The sequence below is a fragment of the Ctenocephalides felis genome, unplaced genomic scaffold (genome assembly GCF_003426905.1).
Source record: "Ctenocephalides felis isolate EL2017-DRISC unplaced genomic scaffold, ASM342690v1 CF-g0.4_SCAFFOLD_01886, whole genome shotgun sequence".
NCBI lineage: Eukaryota > Metazoa > Arthropoda > Insecta > Siphonaptera > Pulicidae > Ctenocephalides > Ctenocephalides felis.
In genome coordinates this window covers 3102428-3129703 of record NW_020538040.1, presented here as the reverse complement: position 1 = coordinate 3129703, position 27276 = coordinate 3102428, and the positions used below count along the sequence as shown (strand labels likewise).

Here is a 27276-nt window from a genome sequence, read left to right as displayed (position 1 = left end):
ATGTGCAAAACTAGGACACAAAAATGTTTATAAACAATTACGAAACGTATAAATAATTATTTGCAATAACACTGTGCGCTTTTCGTAAGCAAAATCTAACAAAAATAATCAAAAACCATAAAAATTGTCCTGAACAAATTGTGCAATTGATAAATGAATTATGAGAAGAATTTAGCAAAATAATGAAGGAATGCGTTATAAAATGAAAAATAATGAAGAAATAATGGATAATAAACCATTAGTCACTTGTAAGTAGAAAAAAATAACTTTAAATTTTGTACATTTAAGTTTTTTGAAGTGTACATAACCTCAATCTGTGTGCTACTTTTGTAAATTTACCAAAATTGGGATAAATATTACTTAAAGCTTAAAATGGGGTAAATATTACTTAAATATACTTGCAATAGTGAATAAGAGTATTTTTATCTAGTTTTAATTAAATTTTAAGTAATTTTATACTAATTGGTGTTTTTGGGGGTGTACATAACCTCAAAGTATATGACACTTTGTTAAATTTAAGTTTAATTGCAAAATTTGTATTAAATTTGTATTAAATGTACTCACAATAGTATTTAATAGTATTTTTAAGTATATTTAAGTGTATTTGCATAAGTTTAAAGTATTTTTTTACCAAAATGTTTTATTTAGTGGTACATAACCTCAAAATGTATGAATTTTGTTGAATTTCAGAATATTTATAATTTAAGCGTTAATTTAGTGTTAAATGTACTTATAATAGTGTTTAATAGTATATTTAAGTATATTTAAGTATATTTAGGTATATTTGCACTTATTTAAACCATATTTTAAGTCACACATAACCCCAAAATGTATGACACTTTGTTACATTTATAAATATTTTGAAAATTTGTATTAAATTAGTATCAAATGTACTTGCAAAATGTTTTAATATAATATTTACTTAGTTTTAAGTATATTTGCATAAGTTTAAAGTATTCTTTTACTAATTTGTGGTTTAAGTCACACATAACCTCAAAGTGGATGACACTTTGTTACTTTTAAGTTTAATTGTAAAATTAGTGTTTAATTAGTATTTAAGGTACTTGCAAAATGTTTTAATATCAATTTTATTTAGTTTTAAGTATATTTGCGCTTATTTTAAGTATTCTTTTACTAATTTGTGGTTTCAAGTCACAAATAACTTTTTGAACCTCAAAAAGTGTGACACTTTGTTAGTTTTAAGATTATTTAAGATATTAGTGTTAATTTAAGGCTAAATGTACTTGCAAAATGTCCTACAATGTTTTGTTTATATATATTTGTATTTATTTATAACATTTTTGTTTAAATTTGCTTAAAAAATCTGGTATCGACTGGGTTTTGTATGTACTGTATTGATTTGTTGAATTTAGGAGGTTTTGTGTGGATAAATGTGGAAATATAAGTTTGTAGATGATGTAAAAGATATTGTAGATGCTCTGTAAAGTTTGTAGATACTTTATTTGCTTTAAAAATGTCCAAAAAATGTCCAAAAAATTATTTTTTTTGTATAAAATGTCAAAAGGAGCAAAGAAATGTGTTATTGAGAGTCTCTTGTGTGTATTTACTAAGTTTACTAAGTTTCGAGGCTTTTGTGTGTCTAAATGTTATTAGATAATGTTATAAAATGATGTAGATACTTGTAAATTGATAATTTTGCATAAATTTTGTGTAAAATGTGTAAATATGCCTAAAAATGCTAAAAAATAGTGTTATCGACTGGATTTTAGGAGTAATGTATAGATTTGTTGAGTTTTGGAAGTTTTGTTTAGATAAATGTTATATAAATGATACAAAACATATTGTGTAGATGCTCTGTAAAGTTTGTAGATACTTTATTTGCTTTAAAAATGTTCAAAAAATGTTTAAAAAATGTCCAAAAATGATTTTTCTTGTGTAAAATATCAAAACAAGCAAAGAAAAGTGTTTTTGAGAGCCTTTTGTGTGTATTTATAACATTTACAAGCTTTTGTATCTCTAAATCTTATAGGATATTTTTGTAGATACTTGTTAGATGCTCCAGATATTATTTTATCTAAAATATTGCAAAAATTTTGTGTAAAATGTGTAAAAATGCCTAAAAAATGGTTTATTGACTGAATTTTGTATGTAAAGTATATATTTACAAAGTTTAAGAGCTTTTGTTTGCATAAATGTTATCAAATTATATTGTAGATGATATAAAAGATATTATAGATGATTAATAAAACATGTAGATACTTTTTTACCCTAAATTTTGCAAAATTTGTGTGTAAAATGTTAAAATGTATGAAGAAATATGTCATCGAGAGACTTTTTATGTGTTTTTACAATGTTTAAGAGCTTAATATTGTTAAATAATATTACGTATAACATAAAATGTATTGTAGATTGATTTAAAAGTGATAATTTTGCAAAATTTTTGTGTAAAACGTTTAAAAATGCTAAAAAAATGTGTTATCGACTTAGTTTTGGGAGTAATGTGTTTGAGTAATTAAGTTTGAGAGGTTTTGTTTATCTAAATCTTATTAGATAATATTGTGGATGATGTAGAAGGTATTATAGATACTTGTAAATTGATGATTTTGCAAAAATTTTGTGTAAAATGTGTAAAAATTCTAAAAAAATGTGTTATCGACTGGATTTTGTATGTAATTTTTTGCATTTATTAAGTTTGAGAAGTTTTGTGTAGGTAAATCTTATTAGATAACATTGTAGATACTTTTATAAATGTCATAGATATTAAATTTATCTCAAATTTTGCAAATTTAAGATAAATAAAGTTAAAAAAGTAATGAAATTGGTCATTGAGTGCCTTTTGTATGTATTTACACAGTTTTAAGTATTATCTTATTATTATTAAGTTTTAAGTCTTTATCTTATTAGATAACATTGTAGATAATGTAGATACTTTTGTAGACATTGTAGATAACTTGTTCTTTTCAAAATTTACAAAAAAAGGTTTTTTTTTGAGTAAAATTGCAAAATAAGTGAAGAAATTTGTTATTGATAGTATTGTATATGTATTTATAAAGGCTACAAGGTTTTATTTATAATATGTTGAATTAGATAATATTGTAGATAATGTAAAAGATATTGTAGATACTCTATTTATCTCAAAATTTACAAGAAAATGATTTTTCTTGTGTAAAACGTTAAAATAAGTGAAGAAATTTGTTATCGAGATACAGTTAAAGCCATTTTTCGCAAAATTTTGTTCCAAACTTTTAAAATTGTTATATACAGATTTGTAGATAATTTTATTAGCTTTCTAACAATATATAATAAAATTATTATTACGCAAATTTTACATAATAATAATTACTTATATATACATAAAACAATAATTTTGGGTCGCAATTTTTTCAATTTGCGATGTTTGTTCAAAAATTTGTTTAAAGCTTTACACATTATTATATATCACTAAAATATTTATTAAATTATGTATAAATTTACGGTTTCGAAAGTTTTGGAACAACATTTTTGTCAAAAATTACTCAAAATTTGCAATTTAATATCAACATTTTAGTTGTTCGGTGACACTTCTTTGAGTTTCAAAACATTTGATTAAATTTTAATATGCTATTATATATCAATACAAAGCTAATTAAATTGTCTACAAATATGCATTTTTAGATTTATAACTGTTGGAATAAAATTATTAATACAAAAATCAGGAATTAAATATTATCAGTAGCTATTGCATAGCTGAACAAATAATTAGATACTAAATGTAAACTTTGCATATTTTTCTTACATAATTTTGTTAGAAAAGTTTTGAAACGTTATATACAGATTTATAGACGATTTTAATTATTAATGATAAATAATAATATATACATGCTTAAACAAATTACTTGATCAAAATTTAGAAAAATGCAACTTGCAAACCTGGCATATTAATTCTCAAACATGACTGTATTAAAAACTAAAATTTAGACAATTTTTTAAATAATATTTTGTTCCAGAGGTTTTAAAGTGTTATATACAGATTTGTAGATATTTGTATTAGCTTTTGAACAATATATAACATTATTGTTATATTTAATATAATATATTTAATTACTAATTATTTACAAACAAAATGCACGTTGACACAAAAGCTGCAGTATGAAATTAATGTTAGACATACCCACTCCATTTTGATTTCAAAATTTAAACATTTTTTTTGCAAAATTTTGTTCCAAATCTTCAAAATTGATTTATACAGATTTGTAGATAATTTTATTAGCTTTCTAACAATATATCACACTATTGTTATATTTAAAATATTTATAACAAAATGCACGTTCAAACAAAAAAAAACGCAACACAAATCTAATGTTACCAAAAAATCCACAATTTTGATGTCGAAGTTTAAACGCATTTTTTGTAAAATTTTGTTCCAATCTTTTAAAATTGTTATATACAGATTTGTAGATAATTTTATTAGCTTTCTAACGATATATAACAGTACATATGTGCCAAAACAAATTTAAACAATATAAACCCAAATACAAAAAAACGCATCTCATACCTCCAAATCCACTCTCGAAATCCTTCCTTCAATATACCTTACTCAGTCACTCTTCACCAGTTCCATATATATCCATCTCTTTCACGCCACCAAATTTAACCCATAGTGCTGTTCACATGACACAATATATAAAATCGAACAATTATCGATCCTTTTTTCTTCCAGATGCCGGAGACGAGACCCTTTTCACATCCCTAGAAGCCTCTCTTGTAAACGGCATACCACAGGACTCAATCGAGTGGAAAAGGTCTTACGGTCGTGTCGTAAAGGCCGTCTGTGTCGATGCCTCTTTTGTACCTTTTTGCAAAGAGGTCTTTGTCAAGAACTACACCGATATGGAGTATTATAAACCAACCTATACTGCACACGTATTGGACGGATTGCCCGGTAAGTGGGAGGAGGATATAGAATACGAATTGAATGGATACAACTTTGCTCACGCCGCGAAGAGCAAAGTTGTATGGGTTTTAGAAGGGATTTTAGGGTATACGGAGTTGCTGTAGGGCTTTGGGGTGTTAGACAATATTTTAGATTGTTTAGTTTTAAATAAGTTTGTCGAAGACATCATTCATTTTCAACGAATGGTTTAGAAGTTACAAGGGTTGAAACAAAAATTGCACTCTTTGATATAGAATGTAAATAGAATGGTGTACAACTTTGCTTCCGCCGCTTTTTGTATGAAAGTTGGCGGCAAAAGGGGCGTGAGCAAAGTTGTATGGTTTTGGAAGGGATTTTAGGGTATACCGAGGGTTGTAGGGCTTTGGGGTGTAAGACAATATTTTATATTGGTTAGTTTTAAATAATTTTCCCGAAGACATTATTCATTTTAATCGAATGGTTTAGAAGTTACAAGGGTTGAACTAAAAATTTGCACTCCGTATACAAGAGGATATAGAAACGAATAGAATGGATACAACTTTGCTTCCGCCGCTTTTTGTATGGGAGTTGGCTGAAAATGGGGCGTGAGCAAAGTTGTATGGTTTTGGAAGGGATTTTAGGATATACCGAGTTGCTGTAGGCCTTTGGGGTGTTAGACAATATTTTAGATTGGCTAGTTTTGCATAAGTTTGTCGAAGACATGGTTTATATCAAACGAATGGTTTAGAAGTTACAAGGGTTGAAACAAAAATTTGCACTCCGTATATAAGAGGATATAGAATACGAATAGAATGGGTACAACTTTGCTTCCGCCGCTTTTTGTATGGAAATTGGTTGCAAAAGGGGCGTGAGCAAAGTTGTATGGGTTTTAAAATGGGTTTTAGGGTATACGAAGTTGCTGTAGGGCTTTGGGGTGTTAGACAATTATTTTAGACTGTTTAGTTTTAAATAAGTTTGTCGAAGACATCATTCATTTTCTACGAATGGTTCAGAAGTTACAAGGGCCAAAACAAAAAAAGTGCACTCGGTATACAATATGTTCTTGTCTACGCTATGGTTGAAGTCTCTGATAAAGTTTATTCGGTATACTTGGTGTTTAGTTGTTTGTTTCGTTTCAATTGCTATTTTCAAGTACAAGGGGTTGCTGTAGAGCTTTATGATGTTAGACAATATTTTAGATTGTTTAGTTTTAAATAAGTTTGTCGAAAACGTCATTCATATTAAACGAATGGTTTGGAAGTTATGACGTGTTTAATAAAAAAGTGTACTGTTAGTGTAAATTTAGTTTGTCTAAAAGGACTCTACTGTCGAGCAAATTTGACTTGTGGAAAGTTTTATGAAAAATGTTGAAACAAAAGGGACTATACTGACGAGCAACTTGCTTTGAAAATTAAGATGAAATTAGGAAATTTTGGTTCTTATAAAAAATGGATTCTACTAACGAGCAAGTCGTAAATTAGACAAATGAAATTTAAGACGAAAAGGACTCTAGTGACGAGCAAACTAAAAACAAACTTTAAAAATGAGTCTCTACTGACCAGCAGACTAAAAATAAGGTTAGAAAAGGGACTCTACTGACCAGCAGACTAAAAATAAGGTTAAAAAAGGGACTCTACTGACCAGCAAACTAAAAATAAAATTAAAAGATGAACTCTACTGACCAGCATACTAAAAATAAGGTGAAAAAAGGGGTTCTACTGACGAGCGAACTGAAAGTAAGGTTAAAAAAGGGACTCTACTGACGAGCAACCTGAAAACAAATTTAAAAAGGGGTCTCTATTGACCAGCAGACTAAAAATATGGCTAGAAAAGGGACTCTACTGACGAGCAGACTAAAAATATGATAAGCAAACTAATTTGTGATTTTAAGAAAAGAAAAAGGACATTACTGACGAATAAACTGTAATAAGAGTTAAATGGACTTTACTGACGAGCAAACTATGTTTTGATGTTAATTGACAAAAGGGTCTCTACTGACGAGCAAACTGAAAAGGGACTAGGTAATTTAAAAAAGGATTCAATTGGCATAAATGGACTCGAATATTTAAAAAAGGACTATACTGTCGAGCAAACTAAAAATTGACTCGAATATTTAAAAAATGACTCTACTGACGAGCAAAGTTAAAATTTATTAGAAAATTAAGAAAAGACTATACTGACGAGCAAATTGAAAATCGACTAGAAATTTTTTAAAATGGACTTTACTGAAACAATAATGAACTAGATAATTTAAAAAAGGACTCTACTGGCGTAAATGGACTATAAAATTAAAAAGGACTCTACTAACGAGCAACTTAAAATTGACTATAACATTAAAAAGGGCCTGTATTGACGAACACCTAAAAATTATTAAACAATCAAAAAAGGACTCTACTGACTAGCAAAGTAAAAATTGACTCGAATATTTAAAAAAGTAGTTCTACTGGCGTAAAAATAGACTAGATAATTAAAAAGGGACTCTACTGGCGATCAAAACACAAATGGACTAGAAAATTAAAATAGGACTCTACTTATGGGCAAAGTAAAATTTAACTAGGAAATTTAAAAAAGGACTCTACTGACGAGCAAACTAAAAATTGACTTTAGGAAATTAAAAAAGGACTTTACTAGCGAGCAAGATAAAAATTAAAACGGATTCGTCTAGCGAGCAAAATAAAATTGCATATAAAATTAAAAAAAAGACACTACTGACGACCAAACTAACAATTGTCTAGAAAATTAAAAAGCTTTCTACAGACTAGAAAATTAAGATGACTCTACTGACGACTAAAAATTGACTAGGAAATTGAAAAAGGACTCTACTCACGAGTATAATAAAAATTGAGTAGATTATTAAAAAAGAACTATACTGACGAGCAAACTTAAATTGATTAGAAAATTAAAAAGGAATCTACTAACGAGTAAACTGAAAATTGTATAGAAAATGGAAATCGACAAAACACATATACACAATACAAAATACATTATTCAAGGGACGTTTCGCCGAAGGTTGTTTCATCCAGCTACATTTATTATTTATTATTTATGCATATACATTAGGGTGGTCCTTAATATGGACATTTTCGAATTTCTTTTCTCCAAGGGCTCAAATGCTTCTAAATTAACAAAACAAAAACGTCTAAAAGATTCAGCTCTTAATATTAACATTGAGATAGTCCGCAATTCAATATTAAGTACATTCTTGCGCCATCTGTGATAGCATTTGTGAACTCACATATTATGACACTTAAAAATATTCATAAATCATTTAATCTTTAATTAAATCCTGTGAAAAACAAAATATTTATTAATCATGGCATCAAAATTAATTTTACAGCTAAATATTTATTTACTTGGTGATTTTGACGCTCATATTATTAGTATCAATTGTCATCAAAATTACAAGACTGTCTATCACAGATGGCGCAAGAATTTATATTAAAATGAATATACGAAACTTAATTGAATTGCGGACTATCTAAATGATAATATTTAGAGCCAAAACTTTTACAGCATTTTTTTTACCAATTTGGAAACATTTGAGCCCTTGGAGCCAAAAAAATCCTTAACATCCTAATCAAGGACCACCCTAAATAATATAAACAAAATTATTCATTTTATTTATTTCTTTTCCCCAGGATGTAGAAACCTACAAAACGACTACCAAAGACGACATAGACCAATGGCTAAAACAACTCCATTCCCGAAACATCCAGGACTGGATGATAGTCCTGGTAGAAAACTACGATTTAAGGAAGAGCAACAAACTTTTGCCCAGGACTACCGTTTTGGACAAATTAAGGAACGATTTTGCGACTAAAAATGGAGACCGATTTTTATCTGTCATCAATCCTTTGAAATCGGAGATCAAATCGGCCGATTCCTGGAGAGGATTGTTGATAAGGATCAGACATTTGATGTTAACGGGGTATAATAGGAGTATTATGAAGTTTGAGGAGTATATTCGAGAGCAGAGGGAAAGGAGGAACGAGAATGGGTGGAATTTTTGCCAGTATTTTTTGTTACAGGTGAGAAATATACAGATTTGTAGATAATTTTATTAGCTTTCTAATGATATGTAATACTATATACATGTTTTAACAAATTATTAGCAAAATTCATGAAATTATGAAGAATGACATATTGGTATACCAAAATGACTCCATACGACTCAGTATTCAATTATAAAGTTTAAACATTTTTTTTAATTTTTGTTCCAAAAGTTACAAATTGTTATATAAAGATTTGTAGATAATTTTATTAGCTTTCTAATGATATATAACAACATATACTTATTCAAATAATATTTTTATTGACTATTTTTGAAATTTGAATTTTAAATCTTAACGGTTATTTCACGCGCGCGAACTTCACACTCAAAGTATTTTGTTCTACATTTATGTGCAGTAATTTTGTTTGAACTCGGTTTGTTATTCAATTATAAAGTTTAAACAATTTTTTTTCCTATAATTTTGTTCTAAAAGTTTTAAATTGTTATATACAGGTTTGTAGATAATTTCTTCATCTTTCTAATGATATATAATAATATATACTTGTTTGAGTAACTTTTTGTAAAAAAAAGGTATTTTATAATGAAGTATCCAAATTATTCATACTACAAACGCGATATATTTGTAAAGTTTGGGAATTTCTATTTCTATAATTTTGTTCTCAACATTTTTCAAGGATATATACAGATTTGTAGATAATTTTATTAGCTTTCTAATGATATATAATAATATATACCAGTTCAAACAATATTTTGTGAAAAATCAGCCTTAGGTAAAAAAATGTCCAAATTATCCATACTAGAACTATTTTATGAAATTGGGATTTTTTTGTGCATTAGTTTGTTCTAAACATTATTTAACGACTTATATAGATTTATAGATAATTTAATTAGCTTTCTAACTATATATAATATTAATAATTAATTAAATTAAATTTGAACAAAATAAATATAAACAAAAACACTGAAACTTAAATAATGTCAACTAAACTTGTTGAAAATTAAAAAAAATCAGATATTTTCTTATGAAAGCGAAAGAGAGAGATAGACAGATATGGATTGTGAGATATAAAGCTAGATATATTAGGTTGTCAAATATCTCCTTTCCGCCTTTCGAGCAAAAAAGCGGAAGGGAGATATTTGACAACCTAATATAAAGTGGAAAATGGTCTCTCTATCTATGAAAAGAACAAATTCAAAGTTTAGCAATATTTTTCTATATAATCATGTTTGAAAATTGTTAAACGTTATAGACAGATTTTTAGATAATTTTATTAGCTTTCTAATGATATATAACAACATATACTTATTTCAATAATATTTTACTAAATATATTTGAAATTTGAATTTTGAATCCTAACGGTTACATCAAACGCGCGAACTTCACACTCGAAGTGTTTTGTTCAACGTTTACGTGCAGTAATTTTGTTTCAACTCGGTTTGTTATTCAATTAAAAAGTTTAAACTTTTTTTTTATTATAATTTTGTTCCATACGTTTGGTTCTAGTTTTATTCGTTAGTAAAGTCCCTGTTTTCTTTTAATTCTAGTTTTGTTCGTCAATAGAGTCTCTGGTTATCTTATTTTGAGGTTTGCTCGACAGTAGAGTTCTTTTTTTCCTCTATTTTTAGTTTGCCCGTCAGTAGAGTCCCTTTTTGTCGCATTTCGATTTTTAGACTTTACTGACAAACAAATTAAATTTGAACTAGAAGTAAATGTTAGTAAAAAAAGGGTCAGGCAAAAAGGACACTACTGACGAGCAAGCTAAAACCCACACTTGATGAAAAAATTTCAAAAAAAGATATTAAAAAAGGGACTCTACTCACGAGTAAAACTAAAAATGACAGAAAGAGGAATACTGTTTTTTCTCAAATGACGAAATATTTTTATTAGAAGAGTAGAGTACTACTTACGTGCAAACCGAAATTCAACAACAGGAATAAAATTAGCAAAACGTTGTTTTTCACAAAGAGACTCTACTGACGATTAAATTAAATTAAATTAACAATAAAAAGGACTGTACTAATGAGCAAGTAAACTAAAAATAAAGAAAAACAAGGATTCTACTGACAAGCAAATGAAAAACAAATTTAAAGGGATTCTACTGACAAGGAAGATAAAAATTGATTAGAAAATTAAAAAAGGACTCTATTGACAAACAAACTAAAAATTTATTAGAAAAGTAATAAAGGGACTATACTTACGAGTAAAATAAAAATTGACTGGAAAATTTAAAGAAGGACTCTACTGACGAGCAAACTGAAAATCGAAGAGAAAATTAAAAAAGGACTCATGAGCAAACTAAAAATAAAATTGAGAAAAGGGACTCTACTGACGAGCCAACTAAACATTTATTAGAAAATTTACAAAAGGACTCTACTGACGATCAAACTAAAAATTTATTAGAAAATTTAAAAAAGGACTTTTCTGATGAGCCAACTAAAAATTGATTAAAAAATTATAAAAGGACTCTACTGACAAGCAAACTAAAAATTTATTAGAAAATTTAAAAAGGGACTCTACTGACGAACAAACTAAAAATTTATTAGAAAATTTAACAAAGGACTCTACTAATGAGCAAACTAAAAATAAAATTGAGAAAAGGGACACTACTGACGAGCCAACTAAACATTTATTAAAAAAGTTACAAAAGGACTCTACTGACAAGTAAACTAAAAATTTATTAGAAAATTTAAAAAAGGACTTTACTGATGAGCCAACTAAAAATGGATTAAAAAATTATAAAAGGACTCTACTGACAAGTAAACTAAAAATTTATTAGAAAATTTAAAAAGGGACTCTACTGACGAACAAACTAAAAATTTATTATAAAATTTAACAAAGGACTCTACTAATGAGCAAACCAAAAATAAAAATGAGAAAGGGACTCTACTGACGAGCCAACTAAACATTTATTAAAAAAGTTACAAAAGGACTCTACTGACAATAAACTAAAAATTTATTAGAAAATTTAAAAAAGGACTTTACTGATGAGCCAACTAAAAATCGATTAAAAAATTATAAAAGGTCTCTACTGACAAGTAAACTAAAAATTTATTAGAAAATTTAAAAAGGGACTCTACTGACGAACAAACTAAAAATTTATTATAAAATTTAACAAAGGACTCTACTAATGAGCAAACCAAAAATAAAAATGAGAAAAGGGACACTACTGACGAGCCAACTAAACATTTATTAAAAAAGTTACAAAAGGACTCTACTGACAAGTAAACTAAAAATTTATTAGAAAATTTAAAAAAGGACTTTACTGATGAGCCAACTAAAAATCGATTAAAAAATTATAAAAGGTCTCTACTGACAAGTAAACTAAAAATTTATTAGAAAATTTAAAAAGGGACTCTACTGACGAACAAACTAAAAATTTCATTATAAAATTTAACAAAGAACTCTGCTGATAGCCAACTAAAAATCGATTAAAAAATTATAAAAGGACTCTACTGACAAGTAAACTAAAAATTTATTAGAAAATTTAAAAAGGGACTCTACTGACGAACAAACTAAAAATTTATTATAAAATTTAACAAAGAACTCTGCTGATAAGCCAACTAAAAATCGATTAAAAAATTATAAAAGGACTCTACTGACAAGTAAACTAAAATTCATTAGAAAATTTAAAAAGTGACTCTACTGATGAACAAACTAAAAATTTATTAGAAAATTTAACAAAGGACTCTACTAATGAGCAAACTAAAAATAAAATTTAGAAAAGGGACATTAATGACGAGCCAACTAAACATTTATTAAAAAAGTTAAAAAAGGGGTCTACTGATAAGCAAACTACAAATTTATTAGAAAATTAAAAAAAGACTCTACTGATGAGCAAAATAAAAATTTATTAGAAAATTATAAAAGGACTCTACTGACAAGTAAACTAAAAATTTATTAGAAAATTTAAAAAGGGACTCTACTGACGAACAAACTAAAAATTTATTATAAAATTTAACAAAGAACTCTGCTGATAAGCCAACTAAAAATCGATTAAAAAATTATAAAAGGACTCTACTGACAAGTAAACTAAAAATTCATTAAAAAATTTAAAAAGGGACTCTACTGACGAGCAAAATAAGATTTTACTAAGATTTAAAAATGACTCTACTGATGAACAAACTTAAAATCGGGAATTAAAAAAGGGACTATATTGACTTGCTCGAAATAAAGAAAACAAAAAGAAATAATTTTGTTCCAGTATGTATATATTATTATGTATCATTAGAAAGTTAATAAAGTTATCTACAAATCTGTATATAATAATTTAAAACTCTCAGAACAAAATTAAATTACAAAAAATGTGTAAACTTTAGAATTGAATACTGAGTCGCGCGACGTCATTTTGATAAACCAATATGTTTGCCGGTTACATATTTTCTTATTCCGACAAATTTTGTTAAGGATTTGTTTAAACGTGTATATATTATTATACATCATTAGAAAGCTAATACAATTATCTATAAATTTGTATAAAACACTTCGCAACTTTTGGAACAAAATTCTATTTAAAATAATGTTTAAACTTTAACACAAATAAGAGTATCTAATAATTAAAAGTATGTAAATTAAATATATATTTAAAGATTGTGATTTTTTTTTTGAAGAATGTTTGAACTTTCTTTTTTTTCGATTACAAACCATTATTTTATTTTTAAACAAAATGTATAATTTAAAGTGGATAGTTTGTAGTATTAAATAAGAGTAAAATACTTTTAGTAGTAAACTCATAAATCATAGTTATTGTATATAATATTGTAATATATTGTAATAAAACAGAAATAAACTAAAAAAAAAACTTTAGAATTGAATACTGAGTCGCGCGACTTCATTTTGGTAAACCAATATGTCTGCCGGCTACATTTTTTTATATTTAGACCAATTTGTCAAAACGTGTATATACTATTATATATCGTTAGAAAGCTAATAAAATTATCTATAAATCTGTATATAACGATTTAAAACTTTTAGAACAATATTATAGTAAAAAAAAATGTTTAAACTTTAGAATTGAATACTGAGTCGCGCGACGTCATTTTGGTAAAACAATATGTCTGCCGGTCACATTTTTTCATATTCCGACAAATTCCTTTAACAATTTGTTCAAACATATATACATTATTATATATCATTAGAAAGCTAATAAAATTATCTATAAATCTGTATAAAACAATTATTAACACTTGGAACAAAATTATAGTAAAAAAATGTTTAAACTTTAAAATTGAATACAGAGTCGCGCGACGTCATTTTGGTAAACCAATATGTCTGCCGGTTAAATTTTTTCATATTCCGACAAATTCCTTTAACAATTTGTTCCAACATATATATTATTATATATCATTAGAAAGCTAATAAAATTATCTACAAATCATCATATAACAATTTGTAACTTTTGGAACAAAATTATTGCAAAAAAATTGTTTAAACTTTAGAATTGAATACTGAGTCGCGCGACGTCATTCTGGTAAACCAATATGTCTGCCGGTTACATTGTTTTATATTTTGACAAATTTTGTTAACAATTTGTTCAAACTCGTATATATTATTATATATCATTAGGAAGATAATAAAATCATCTACAAATCTGTATATAACAATTTGTAACCGTTGGAACAAAATTTTAGTGAAAAAAATTTGTTTAAACTTTAAAACTGAATACAAATCGTATGACTTTATTAAATTTCAACTCTAGATATCTGCCGGTTACATTTTTGTGTATTTTTATCGATTTTGTTATTAACTTGTTTAAACATTCATTTAGTGTTACATAAGATCAGAAAGCTAATTAAGTCATCTATAAATCATATCATAACATATTAAATCATATAACAATTTAAATAGTCAGAAACAAAATTTTGTTCTAAAAAATTTTAAAAGCACCGAGTCAATTTTCTACCAAAATGCCAGGATTTCTGGCGACATTTTTACATTTTGATAAATTTTGTTAATAATTTGTTTAAACACGTATTTATTATTATATGTCATTAGAATGATAATAAAATTATACACAAATCTGTATATAACATTTTGTAACATTTGGAACAAAATTATGTTAAAAAAAATATTTAAACTGCCTTTGTACATCACGACATTTTTTTACATTTTGCTAAATTTCTTTGACAATTTGTTCAAACACATATACATTATTATATATCATTAGAAAGCTAAAAAAATCACCTATCTAATCCATTATCTTTTTCCAGGAAGAATTGGCCTTCGTTTTCGAAATGCTGGGCCTCTACGAAGACGCCCTCGTCCAATACGACGAACTCGATGCCCTTTTCACCCAATTCGTCCTGAATTCGCACATTTCGAATGGTCCAGCCTGGTTGGCCAGTTTTCAGAGGCCCTTACAAGCCTGGAAGGGCATCAGGTTGTCACCTTCGGCCAATCAGCAGGAACGAGACCTGATTGCAACCTGCGAGGCTTCTTTGCTGGAATTTCGAAGCTATTTGTTCCAGAGACAGTGCGCTATGTTGTTATTGACACTCAAACCTTGGGAGGTGAGGATGATAAATGATTTTTGGTTAATGATTTTGTTTGAAAAGTTTTGAAGTGTTGTATGCAGATATGTAGGTAATTTTATTAGCTTTCTAATCGTGTATAATAGTATATACATGTTGGAACAAAGTGTTGAAGAAATTTATCGGAATATGGAAAAATGTAACCAGCGGACTTGGTGTTCAATTACAAAATTTAAGATTTTTTTTTAATATAATTTTGTATCAAAAGTTACGAAATATTATATACAGATTTATAGATAATTTTATTAGCTTTCTAATAATATATAATAATATATATATGTTAGAACAAATCGTTAGAGAAATTTGACGGAATATAAAAAATGTAACCGGCAGACACACGAGTTTTAATAAATAAATGCACACTGACGAGTGGTCGTACTATAAATAGTACAGCGGGTCAAATGTGAGTTAAGAAGTTTTACTTCAAATATAGGCATGTGGGGTATCAAATGAAAGGTCTCGACGAGCACTATACAGATATAATAGTGACCTCTTAAACAAACTAATAGAGTTCCGTACAAATCATCTTTTCACTTTTCACTATCTTATCTGATTTTTACTATCTATTTTTGCAATTTTAAAGTATACCAAGTAGCTGTGGAGTTCTAATATATTATAAGAAATAATAGATCGTTAGTTAAGAATAAATTTTTCTAATATTCTAGTTAGTTTAGACAAACGGTTCAAAAGTTACAAGAGATATAATAAAAGGTGGACCAATGGGTTGCTCTACAGTGAATCAAAATGCTATGACGTCAAATATAGGCATGTAGGGTATCACATGAAAGGTCTCAACGAGTACTATAAAAATAAAATAATGATGGCCCAAACAAAGCAATATGGTTCTCTGAAATTAATAAAATCTTCTTTTCCTAAGCTTTTTCAATATGTTTTGTCAAGTTTAATTTGCTAATCAGTAGAGTCTTTTTTTAAATTAAAATAGCTATTTTTAAAAACTTGTTTGTTAGTAAATATTATATAAAATGATTATATAACTTGTACAATAGTTTCCAAAGGTTGTAAATATGATATTTAGATAGTGCTTATTGAGACCTCTCATTTGATACCCCACATGCCTATATTTGAAGTAAAAAGTTTTATCTCACATTGTTAGATAACTGTTTTTAATATTGTCTGGTATAGAAACGTTACAGAAAATTTGTATACTTTAAAATATCAAAAACTTTTCCAAACTATCTTTTAATGTAGTCCTAGTTTAGTTTGCTTGTCAGTTGAGTCCTTTTCCTGAACATTTTTAACAATTTTTTAGTTAAATTCATTTTGCTTGGCAGTAGAGTCCCTTATTTTGTAACATTTCTTTAACACTTTTGTCAAATCCGAATTTAGAAAAGAATCTTTTTTGATTCAACACTTTCTGTCATTTGCTCGTCAGTAGAGTAGTTTCATGTTTAGATGAAAAAACTTTTTGTCTGAACATTTGCAGTTACATTATCACCTTAAATTGAATTTTGCTCGTCAGTAGAGTCTCTTTTTCATAATATTATTCCAATATTTCTGCCAAAATAAAATGCCAAAAACAAGATGAATTTCCTTGTCAGTAGAGTCCCTTCTTTCCTAATCTTTTTTCAAATATCCAAATTTAATTTGCTCGTCAGTAGAGTTCTTTTTTAAAACGTTCTTGATATAAATATAAATAAAATTAATATAATTATTGTTAAAAGATATATAATAAAATGTGGACCAATGGGTTGCCAAACTATAAATAGTACAGCGGGTCAAGATGTTGTGACGTCACATATGGCATTTGGGGTATCAAATGAAAGGTCTCGAAGAGCTCTATTCATATATCATAGTAACTTTTACAACAAACCAAAATAGATACACAAACATATATAACTAGTTACTAAACGGCTTCAGCATATTAAACAATCTTATACCTCATACAATTTAACACAACTTTGCCGAATATTTTATTCAAATCGGACAAACCGTTCAAAAGTTACAAGAGATGTAACAGAAGTCGACCATTGAGTTGCAGAACCCGAGGACAGACTCAGAAAGTTTTACTTCAAATATAGGCATATGCGGTATCAAATGAAAGGTCTCGACGAGCACTATACAAATATCATAGTGGCAGATCTAACAAACCAATAAGGTTTCATATTTAATATATATTTGAAATCTAACTCTATTTATTTGTTTCAAAACATGTTTTTGTGTAAAAAGAGTCCCTATAGAGCTTCACAATATTAGACAGTACTAAACATCATTTAATTTTGTAATATATTGCCGAATATTACACTTGTCTACGATGAATAGTTCAAAAGTTACAAGCAATAAAATAATAAATACACAAACAATATAAATAGTACAGCGGGTCAAATATGAGTTAAGAAGTTTTACTTCAAATATAGGCATGTGGGGTATCAAATGAAAGGTCTCGACAATCACTATTCAAAAATCATATCCAAACATAATTTAACATAAATCTTAAGACAGAATACCACTTACACCTAGTTTAAATCAACAACTAACTATATAAATCTTTTATCCAGATTGCTCAGAGATCTCTACCATTCCTCCACAATACTGTTCGAGAGACATTTTACTAATAATTTCTTAATTTCCTTCTTAGTAGAGTTCTCTTTTTTTCTTTTAACATTTTCCACTAGTATTTGTCTCTGGTCTTAGCAATTTGGTCGAACGGTTTAAAAGTTACAAGAGATTTAATAAAAAGTAGACCAATGGGATGCAGAACTGTTTGTTACTTCAAATATAGGCATGTTGGGTATCAAATGAAAGGTCTCGACGAGCACTAGATAAATATCTTTGTAACAGACTTGACAAACCAATGGGGTTCCGTACAAATTATATAATGTTATGGTTTTGCTATTTTAGAGTATACCGAGTTGCCGTAGACTTTTACAAATTATATATAATTCAATTTAAAACATCTTTGCCGAATATTCCACTTAATTCGGACTAACGGTTCAAAAGTTACAAGAGATGTAACGAAAGTGGACCAATGGGTTGCCGAATTTTGTTTAAGACATAAGTTAATAAGTTTTACTTCAAATATAGGCATGTGGGGTATCAAATGAAAGGTCTCGACGAGCACTATCTAAAAATCATACTCAAAAGACAGAATACCACTTACACCTAGTTTAAATCAATAACTAATTATTTCTCTTATCTTTTATCCAGATTGCGCAGAGATCTCTACCTTTCCTCCACAATACTGTTCGAGAACTGGAGTTATTAGATATTGCAGATTCTGCTCCAGAAGGCGCAGCAGCCTGCTGGGTCTTCTTATGCTGCCTGGAAGTTCTGCACACCTGCGAAAGATTTAATAACAGCGGTCACGTGGAGCAGTATTCTTTGTACACGGCTGATTTGTGGGCTTATGCTAGCGATAAGGTAATAAATAAATAAATAAATAAATGAACTAGTGGTGTATGGCATCGTGCCTTGAGGCAAGTTGCTGGAACTTTCCGTACTGTAATGAAATGTTCGAGAAATTTTAAACGTTAATAACAAATACTGTAACTTTCATTATTTTTGCTATCTTGTTTGTTATATCTGAGCAAATTAATGTGAATCTATTAAATAAATCAATTTATCTCCAGAGCATTAACAATCGTCATTTCATTTCGAATTCAATTTCATAAAAAAATAGTTGCCTAATTTACACAAAATTGAAAAAGTGCTCCCGTACAGTCACAGTCTAAACGCATTCGAAAATAATTCTGTGCTTGTCAGTAGAGTCCATTTTTCATCATATAGCTCAACATTCAATTTGCTTGTCAGTAGAGTCCTTTTCTAATTTTCTAGTATAATATTAATTTTGCTTTATTCGTTAAAGATCTATTTTGGTATATTTCATATTGTTATTCAATTTGCTCATCAGTAGAGTCCCTTTAAATCAAAAATTAAGTTTGCTTGTCAGTAAGGTCTTTTTTCAAAATTCCAGATCGACATTTAGTTTGCTAGTCAGTAGAGTCCTTTTTTTTTGTTTTTCGAAGTTGATATTTAATTTGCTCGTTAGTAGAGTCTTTTCTTTGTCTTTTAAATCAAAACTAAGTTTGCTCGTCAGTAGAGTACCTTTTTGTTTTTTAAATCCAAATTAAATTTGTGTGCGTCATTTTTTTGTTATTTTAAGTTGATATTTATTTTGCTTCCTTTTTTGTATTGTTGAATATTATTTAATGTGCTCTTCAGTAGAGTCCTTTCTTACTTTTCCAGGTTTATATATATTTTTCTCGTCAGTAGAGTCCATTTCTTGTTTCAAAGATTGTTATTTATTTTGCAAATCAGTAGATTTTTTTGTATTTGCTTGTCAGAAATATCCTTTCTTTGTTTTCACATTAATATGCTGATTGGTCAGCAGTATAGTCATCTTTTTTTTAAATTGCAAATCCTAATTCAGTTTGCTCGTCCCTTTTTACATTAAAAATTTAAACTAGCGGTGTATGGCATCGTGCCTTAAGGCAAATTGCTGGAACTTCCCGTACCGTAATGAAATATTCGAGAAATTTTAAACGTTTACAAATATATTATTAATACAAATACTGTAATTGTTTCATTATTACTGCTATCTTGTTATTTAAAAAATAGTTGCCTAAATTTACACAAAATTGAAAAATCGCTCCCGCATAGTCACAACGCATTTGCAAATAATTCTGTGCGACATTTTCACTTAGACTGTGCTTAGCTCGTCGGCATTTTCACATTTTTCAATAGTTTTTATCATTATTGATTACGGCTTGCTTATGAATAAATAACTCTACTGACGAGCAAATATAAATTCGTTATTTATTAGGAATTTAATTTTATTATTAGTCCGTAACAAAAAAGGACTCTACTGTGCTTTTCAGAGACTGACGAGCAATCTTACTTTTAACCCAAAAAATAAAAAAGGGACTCTACTAACGAGCAAACTTAATTATGATCTACAGAACGAAAAATATAAACTCTACTAACGATCAATCATAATTTTGTTCGAAAAGTTATAAATGGGACTCTACTAACGAGCAATCTTAATTGTGATCTGCAGAATGAAACAAAGAGACTCTACTGACGAGCAAACTTGAAAATGAAAATAGATGATTACTGACGAGCAATTTCAAATTTGATTTGAAGAAAAATGAACAAAAAAGATAGAAATGTGACTCTACTGACGAGCATATTAAATGGCAACAAACAAGATAAAGAGAGAACTCTACTGACGAGTCAATTAAATAAAAGATAATGAAATAGAATTAAAATTTGAGTTTTTTTTATTTTTGGTTTGACACCAAATTTGGTCGTTAATTCGCTCCCCTTTTTGTCTTTTATTTAGTAATTCAATTTGCTCGTCAGTAGAGTCCCTTTTCGATCTTCTAGATCAAATTTTGAGTTTGCTCGTCAGTAGAGTCCCCTTTTTTTAATTTTCCAGGTCTAAATTAAAGTTTGCTTGTCAGTAGAGTCCCATTTTGTCTTTTAAATCAATTCTTAAGTTTGCTCGTCAGTAGAGTCCCATTTTGTCTTTTAAATCAATTCTTAAGTTTGCTCGTCAGTAGAGTCCCTTTTTTAACATTCCAGGTCTAAATTAAAGTTTGCTCGTCAGTAGAGTCCCATTTTGTCTTTTAAATCAATTTTTAAGTTTGCTCGTCAGTAGAGTCTCCCTTTTTAACATTCCGGGTCTAAATTGAAGTTTGCTCGTCAGTAGAGTCTCATTTTGTCTTTTAAATCAATTTTTAAGTTTGCTCGTCAGTAGAGTTCCTTTTTTTTATATTCCAGATTTAAATTATAGTTTGCTCATCAGTAGAGTCCCTTCTTATTTTCTAGTCTAGATCGATATGTAATTTTAAAGTTCTTTTTACTAAACTCAAAGTTTCAAATTGTCAGTAGAGTCCTTCTCATGATATTTACACTTTGCTAGACAGTACAGTTCTATTTAGAAGCTGGAAATAACTTAAAGGGCAATATTTTTATTTACCTTGGCAGAAGATTCATCGTCATATATTATTTTTTATTTTGTATTTTAATTGCATAGTGTGAAGCACGCTTTAGCTTAAAGCCGCACTCACACTTGACATTTTGTATATGTGACTCGTGTATAACTTCATATGAAGCCGGTTGAGTGTGTTGGAAGCTTTAGCGACGTAAAGCTTGTTTCACACTTGACCTTTTACACTTTTCTTGGAAATTATTTTAGAATCAACATTAATTATCTCGCATATTAATTACAATACGTTACTAGTATAATTTTTTTAATTTTAATATTTATTTACTATTTTAGTTGAAATCTCTGGGTAAACTCTGCGGCCTGATGCCAGGCTGCAGTCCTACTTCAACGCAACTTCATGCCGTCGTCAACCTTTCAGCAGGAATGGGCGATTGTCCTGGTACGAAGCAGCAGCCGTCGCCGACTGATAAGCTGAAGGAGGCTTTGAGTTCCAATGATGCTTTTCAGAGACATTATTTGGTAAAGTTTAAACAATATTTTTACTAAATATATTTGAAATTTGAATTTTGAATTTTGAATTTTAACGGTTAATTCAAACGCGCGAACTTCACACTCAAAGTATTTTGTTCAACGCTTACGTGCAGTAACTCGGTTTGTTATTCAATTATAAAGTTTTAACAATATTTTTTACCATACATAATTTTGTTCTAAGAGTTTCAAAGTGTTATATACAGATTTGTAGATACTTTTATTAGCTTTTTAACGATATATAGCAATATACATTTATGCAAACAAATTATTAACAAAATCCTTCAAATCTCAATAGTACGGGAGGTAGCAACTTGCTTGTTTTGAAAACGTTGCTGCCTCCTATACTACAACAATTGTATACCTAAAATGCACTTTTCAACCTTTTTTATGCATTATATTATTATTTCGGAATTTTGTTCAAAATACATCAAGTTTATTATATGATATTTTAGTAGACACGTTTAAGTAAAGCATACTCAAATTATTATATTCTGGAATAAACGATATGTCTTGAAGAGCTCATCAAACGTGATTTAGAAAAGATGTTAGATTTATTCTTAGAAAAGTTCAGAAGAAAATACAGTGATTTATTATTATATTATTTTGTTTGAAAAGTTAACAGATTTGTAGATAGTTTTATTAGTTTTGCAATGATGTATAATAATATATACGTGTTTAAACAAATTTATAACAAAATTTAACGAAACGTAAACAAATGTAACCCGCAGACATAGATTTACATGTACACGATTTTGTATTCGATTTGTATAGTTTAAATAATTTTACAACAAAATTTTCAACGTTTACGTGCAGTAATTTTGTTTCAACTCGGCTTGTTATTCAATTATAAAGTTTAAACAATTTTTTTAATATTATTTTGTCCCAAACGTTTTAAAGTGTTATATACAGATTTGTAGATGATTTTATCAGCTTTCTAATGATATATAATATATATATATATATATATATGTTGGAACAAATCATTTCAGGAATTTATCAAAATATGAAAAAGTGTCACCAGCAGACATATTGGTTTACCAAAATGACGTCATACGACTCAGTATTCAATTCTAAAGTTTAAAGATACTTTTAAATTCAATTTTGTTCCAAACGTTTTAAAGTGTTATATACAGATTTGTAGATAATTTTATTACCTTTCCAATGATTAAGTATTCGAGCAAACTTTAGTAATATAAACCTAAATATAAGAAAATACAGTCACTTTTGTGCTATATTTTCTATTATTAAATCTCAATTCTATGTTTGCTCGTCAGTACAGTCTCTTTTTATCTGGTTTGCTCGTTAGTATAGTTTTTTTATTTGTTTTCAAAATTTATTGGCAAGCAAATAATGCTACTGTATTTTTTGCAAACTCAGAACATAAAAATCTTTTTAAGATTTAATTTTTTACTCAGTAAAGTTAATTTTCTTTTAATTTTAGTTTGCTTGTCAAAAGAGTCCCTTTTTGTCTTTTATTTTCACTTTGCTTGTTTGTAGAGTTTTTTCTCTTTTAATATTATCATTAGAGTTTCAATATTATCACTTCTAGTTTGCTCGTCAGTAGAGTCCTTTTTTCTCGTATTTTGAGTTTGCCCGTCAGTAGAGTTATTTTTCCTTCTTATTATCCCTTTTTCTTTTATTTTCAGTTTGCTCGTCAATAGAGTCCCATTTTTTCAATGTTAGTTTGGCATTTAATTTGCTCGTCAGTAGAGTCCATTTTTGTCTTTTAATTTGCTCGTCAGTAGAATTTCCTTTTTAGAATCTAGATCCAAAAGAAGTTTGCTCGTCAGTAGAGTCCCTTTTTCTATTTTAGTTTGGCATTTAATTTGACCGTCAGTAGAGTCCAATTTTTGTCGTTTATTTTGCAATTTAATTTGCTCGTCCGTAGAGTCTATTTTTTGCCTTCAAGATCAAAAATAAACGTGCTCGCCAGTCGTGTTCTTTTTTGTACTCAAGATCACCAAAATAAGTTTGCTCGTCACTCAGTCCCTTTTTAATCTTCTGAATTTTCGTGAGTAGAGTCCTCTTTTCATTTCCTAGATTGAAAATAAGTTTGCTTATCAGTAGACTTCTTCTTTATTTCTTTAGGTCGTCAATAAGTTCTTTTTTATCTTTTTTTGCAATTTAATTAGTTTGTCAGTAGAAATCCTTGTTATCCTTCTAATTATGTAAGAAAATCCGCTTTCTAATTTGTTGCTCGTCAATAGAGTCCCTTTTTCTTTTATTTCTAATTTTGTTACCAGTATGGTTTTTTTGTGTTTTATTTTTAGTTTGCTTGTCACTAGAGTCCTTTTTCTAGTTTTTTAAACAGTTTAAAAAAAAATATTTTCTGTTTGCTCATCAGTAGAGTTCCTTTTCATTTAATTATAATTTGTTTATCATTAGAATCGTTTTTGCTTTTATTTCTTATTTGCTCGTTAGTAGAGTCCTTTTTTTGTTTTTTATTAATAATAAGTTTGCTCGTCAGTAGAGTTTCTTTTCTTTTAATTTTTTAATTTAGTTCGTCAGTAAAGCCTCTTGTCCTTTTTATTTTTAGTTTGCTCGTCTAAATATTTATTACCTTAATTTTTTACCATTTAAATACACTCTTACTAAACACTTTCACAAATTTCAAATTCAAATCCTAACCGCCATTATTCCCACCCAACTTCACACCTAAAGCACAATGTTCATCCCTTCCGTGCAGTAATTTTGACTCCATTACCTCTTTTCTAGGAATTAGCAGAACTAGCAATGGGTACTTACAAGCACATAGGGCGCATTAGAAGCGCTCGGCTGATCGGTTTAGATATCGCCAGATTTTCATCGGATATCGGACAGATGAATAAGGCCATTGTATTTTTAAATGATGCCCTAAGGGCTTTTAGTGATGAAGGATGGAGGACTTTGGTGGTGCAGACACAACTCGAACTTGCTGCTTGTTATAAGAAGATGAACGACTTGGAAAGGTAATAATAATAGATATATATGTATGTATATATATATATATATATATATATATATATATATATATATTACATTATTACTTATTATTTTTTTACATAATCCAAATTAATTTGTTACAAAAATGCATAAGTTCAAGTCTAAAACAAGCTTTACTTCACTAAAGCTTCCACCACACTCAACCGGCTTCATATAAAGTTATAAACAACTGTTATATACAAAATGTCGAGTGTGGGTGCGGCTTTAGGCTAAAGCGTGTATCACACTATGCAATTAGAATGATATAAAAGTACGTTGTAAGATTTATTTGGTTGTCAGTAGAGTTCCTTTTGCTCACCAGTAGAGTTCAATTCATTTTCATTCATTCATCATTTGAAATCAAACTTACATATAAAGTTAGAAAACAAGCAAACTTAAATTTCGATCTGCAGCATAAAAAAGGACTCTACTGACGAGCAAATTTTATAGCAATCTGTAGCAAATTGAATTGCTAAATCGAAGACAAAAAGGCAGAAAATTAAATTTCGATTAGTGATATACAAAAAGGGACTCTACTGACCAGCAAACTTAAAATTTGATCTAAAAGACAAAAAAGGGGCTCTACTGACGAGCAAATTAAATAGCAAACTAAAAGATAAAAAAGGACTTTACTGACGAGCAAATTAAATTGCAAATTTAAAAAAAGGACTCTCCTAACGAGCAAACTTAAATTTGATTTGAAAAATAAAAAGGGACTCTACTGACGAGCAAACTTGAATAGCAACTGAAAAATAAAAAGGGACTCTACTGACGAGCAAACTTAAATTGCAAACTAAAAAAAGGGACTCTACTGACGAGCAAATTGAATTGTTAAATAAAAGACAAAAAAGGGAGTAAATAAATTTGGATGATTGATATACAAAAAGGGACTCTACTGACGAGCAAACTTAAAATTTGATCGAAAATTTGAAAAAATGGACTCTACCGACGAGCAAAACTTTAATTCAGATCTAGAATATTAACTCTTCGGGACTCTTCAGACGAGCAAACTCAAAATTTGATTTTGAAAATAAAAAGGGACTCTACTGACGAGCAAACTTTAATTTAGATCTGGAATATTAAAAAAAGGGGACTCTACTGACGAGCAAATTAAATAGCAAATTAAAAAATAAAAACGGACTCTACTGACGAGCAAACTTAATATGGATCTGGATTATTAAAAAGAGACTCTACTAACAAGCAAACTTAAAATTTGATCGAGAAGCTTTCTTTCTGTATATATTCTTTTTTCAGTATGTTTCTTTTCTATAGACGACATTTTACTAATAGTTTCTGAATTTGTTCGTTAGTAGAGTCTCACTGTTTCTTTTAATATTTTCCGGCAATATTTGTTTCTGGTCTATGCAATTCTGTCGAATATTTCATCTATTTTGGACAAACGGTTCAAAAGTTACAAGAAATACAATAAAACGCCGACCAATGGGTTGCATAGCACGAAGACAGATATAAGTCCGAAAGTTTTACTTCAAATATAGGCATGTGGGGTATCAAATGAAAGGTCTTGACGAGCACTATACAAATATCGTACTCAAAACAGATACAAATCATATATTCAATTTCAAATATCATTTTTTGTTATTTTAAAGTATACCGAGTTGCTGTAGGGTTTTAATGAATTAAAACAAAAGATAGATAATTCAATTCAAAACAACTTTGCCGAATATTCCACTTAATTTGGACTAACGGTTCAAAAGTTACAAGAGATGTAACGAAAGTGGACCAATGGGTTGCCGAATTTCGTTTAAGACATAACTTAACAAGTTTTACTTCAAATATAGGCATGTGGGGTATCAAATGAAAGGTCTCGACGAGCTCTATCCAATAACACATATTTCCTCTACCCCCAGGTACATCCGAGTATCAGCCGCCATATCGAGCTCTCAAGAACTGGAAATTCTAGTCCGTCATTTCTACTTCGAAGAGATGACAAAATCTCTAAAACAACTACTAGCGAAAAAATCAACTTCTCTCAGCGATCAACCCCAATCGAACATCCTGTCCGACCTCTCGGATGTCTTTACAATAAAATCTTTAAAATTAATGCTGCCTGATACCTGTACTGTGATGCAGGACGAGACCGTAGAGACTGAATTGAGACTGTATAGTAGATTTCCGAAGGAGATCTATGCGGATTCTGTGGCTGTTTCTTTGGAGTTTAAAAAAGGGTTGGATAACAAAAGTTGTAAGAAGAGGGAGGAGAAGCCGAAGGCGGCGGAGGAGAAGAGCAGTCGGGTTAATGGGGATGCGGAGGATGAGGAGGGCTGTGATAGTAAAGTTTTAAGGAATATGTAAGTAATTATATTATACATAGTCAGTAGAGTTCTTTTCTTTTTTTAGTGAATTTTATACACCAGATTTTTTTTTATTTTTGTGATTTATTTTTGTCTATCAGTACAGTCCTTTTGTTCTAAATATTTTATACGTCATTTTCTGCTTATCTGTACAGTCTTTGTTGTTTAGCAT

General features: G+C 28.7%; 1 protein-coding gene across 1 annotated transcript in view; it reads left to right on the top strand.

Annotated features, from left to right (window-relative positions):
• The window catches only part of LOC113376847 (trafficking protein particle complex subunit 10-like), a 44204-nt gene continuing 16928 nt past the window's right edge, over positions 1-27276 (top strand). Inside the window, 9 exon segments of the mRNA XM_026616917.1 lie at positions 1-248; positions 4661-4815; positions 4817-4882; positions 8491-8880; positions 15072-15371; positions 18558-18770; positions 21634-21819; positions 24547-24779; positions 26661-27101. Coding sequence (XP_026472702.1) covers positions 191-248; positions 4661-4815; positions 4817-4882; positions 8491-8880; positions 15072-15371; positions 18558-18770; positions 21634-21819; positions 24547-24779; positions 26661-27101 — 2042 coding nt within the window. The 5' untranslated portion in view covers positions 1-190.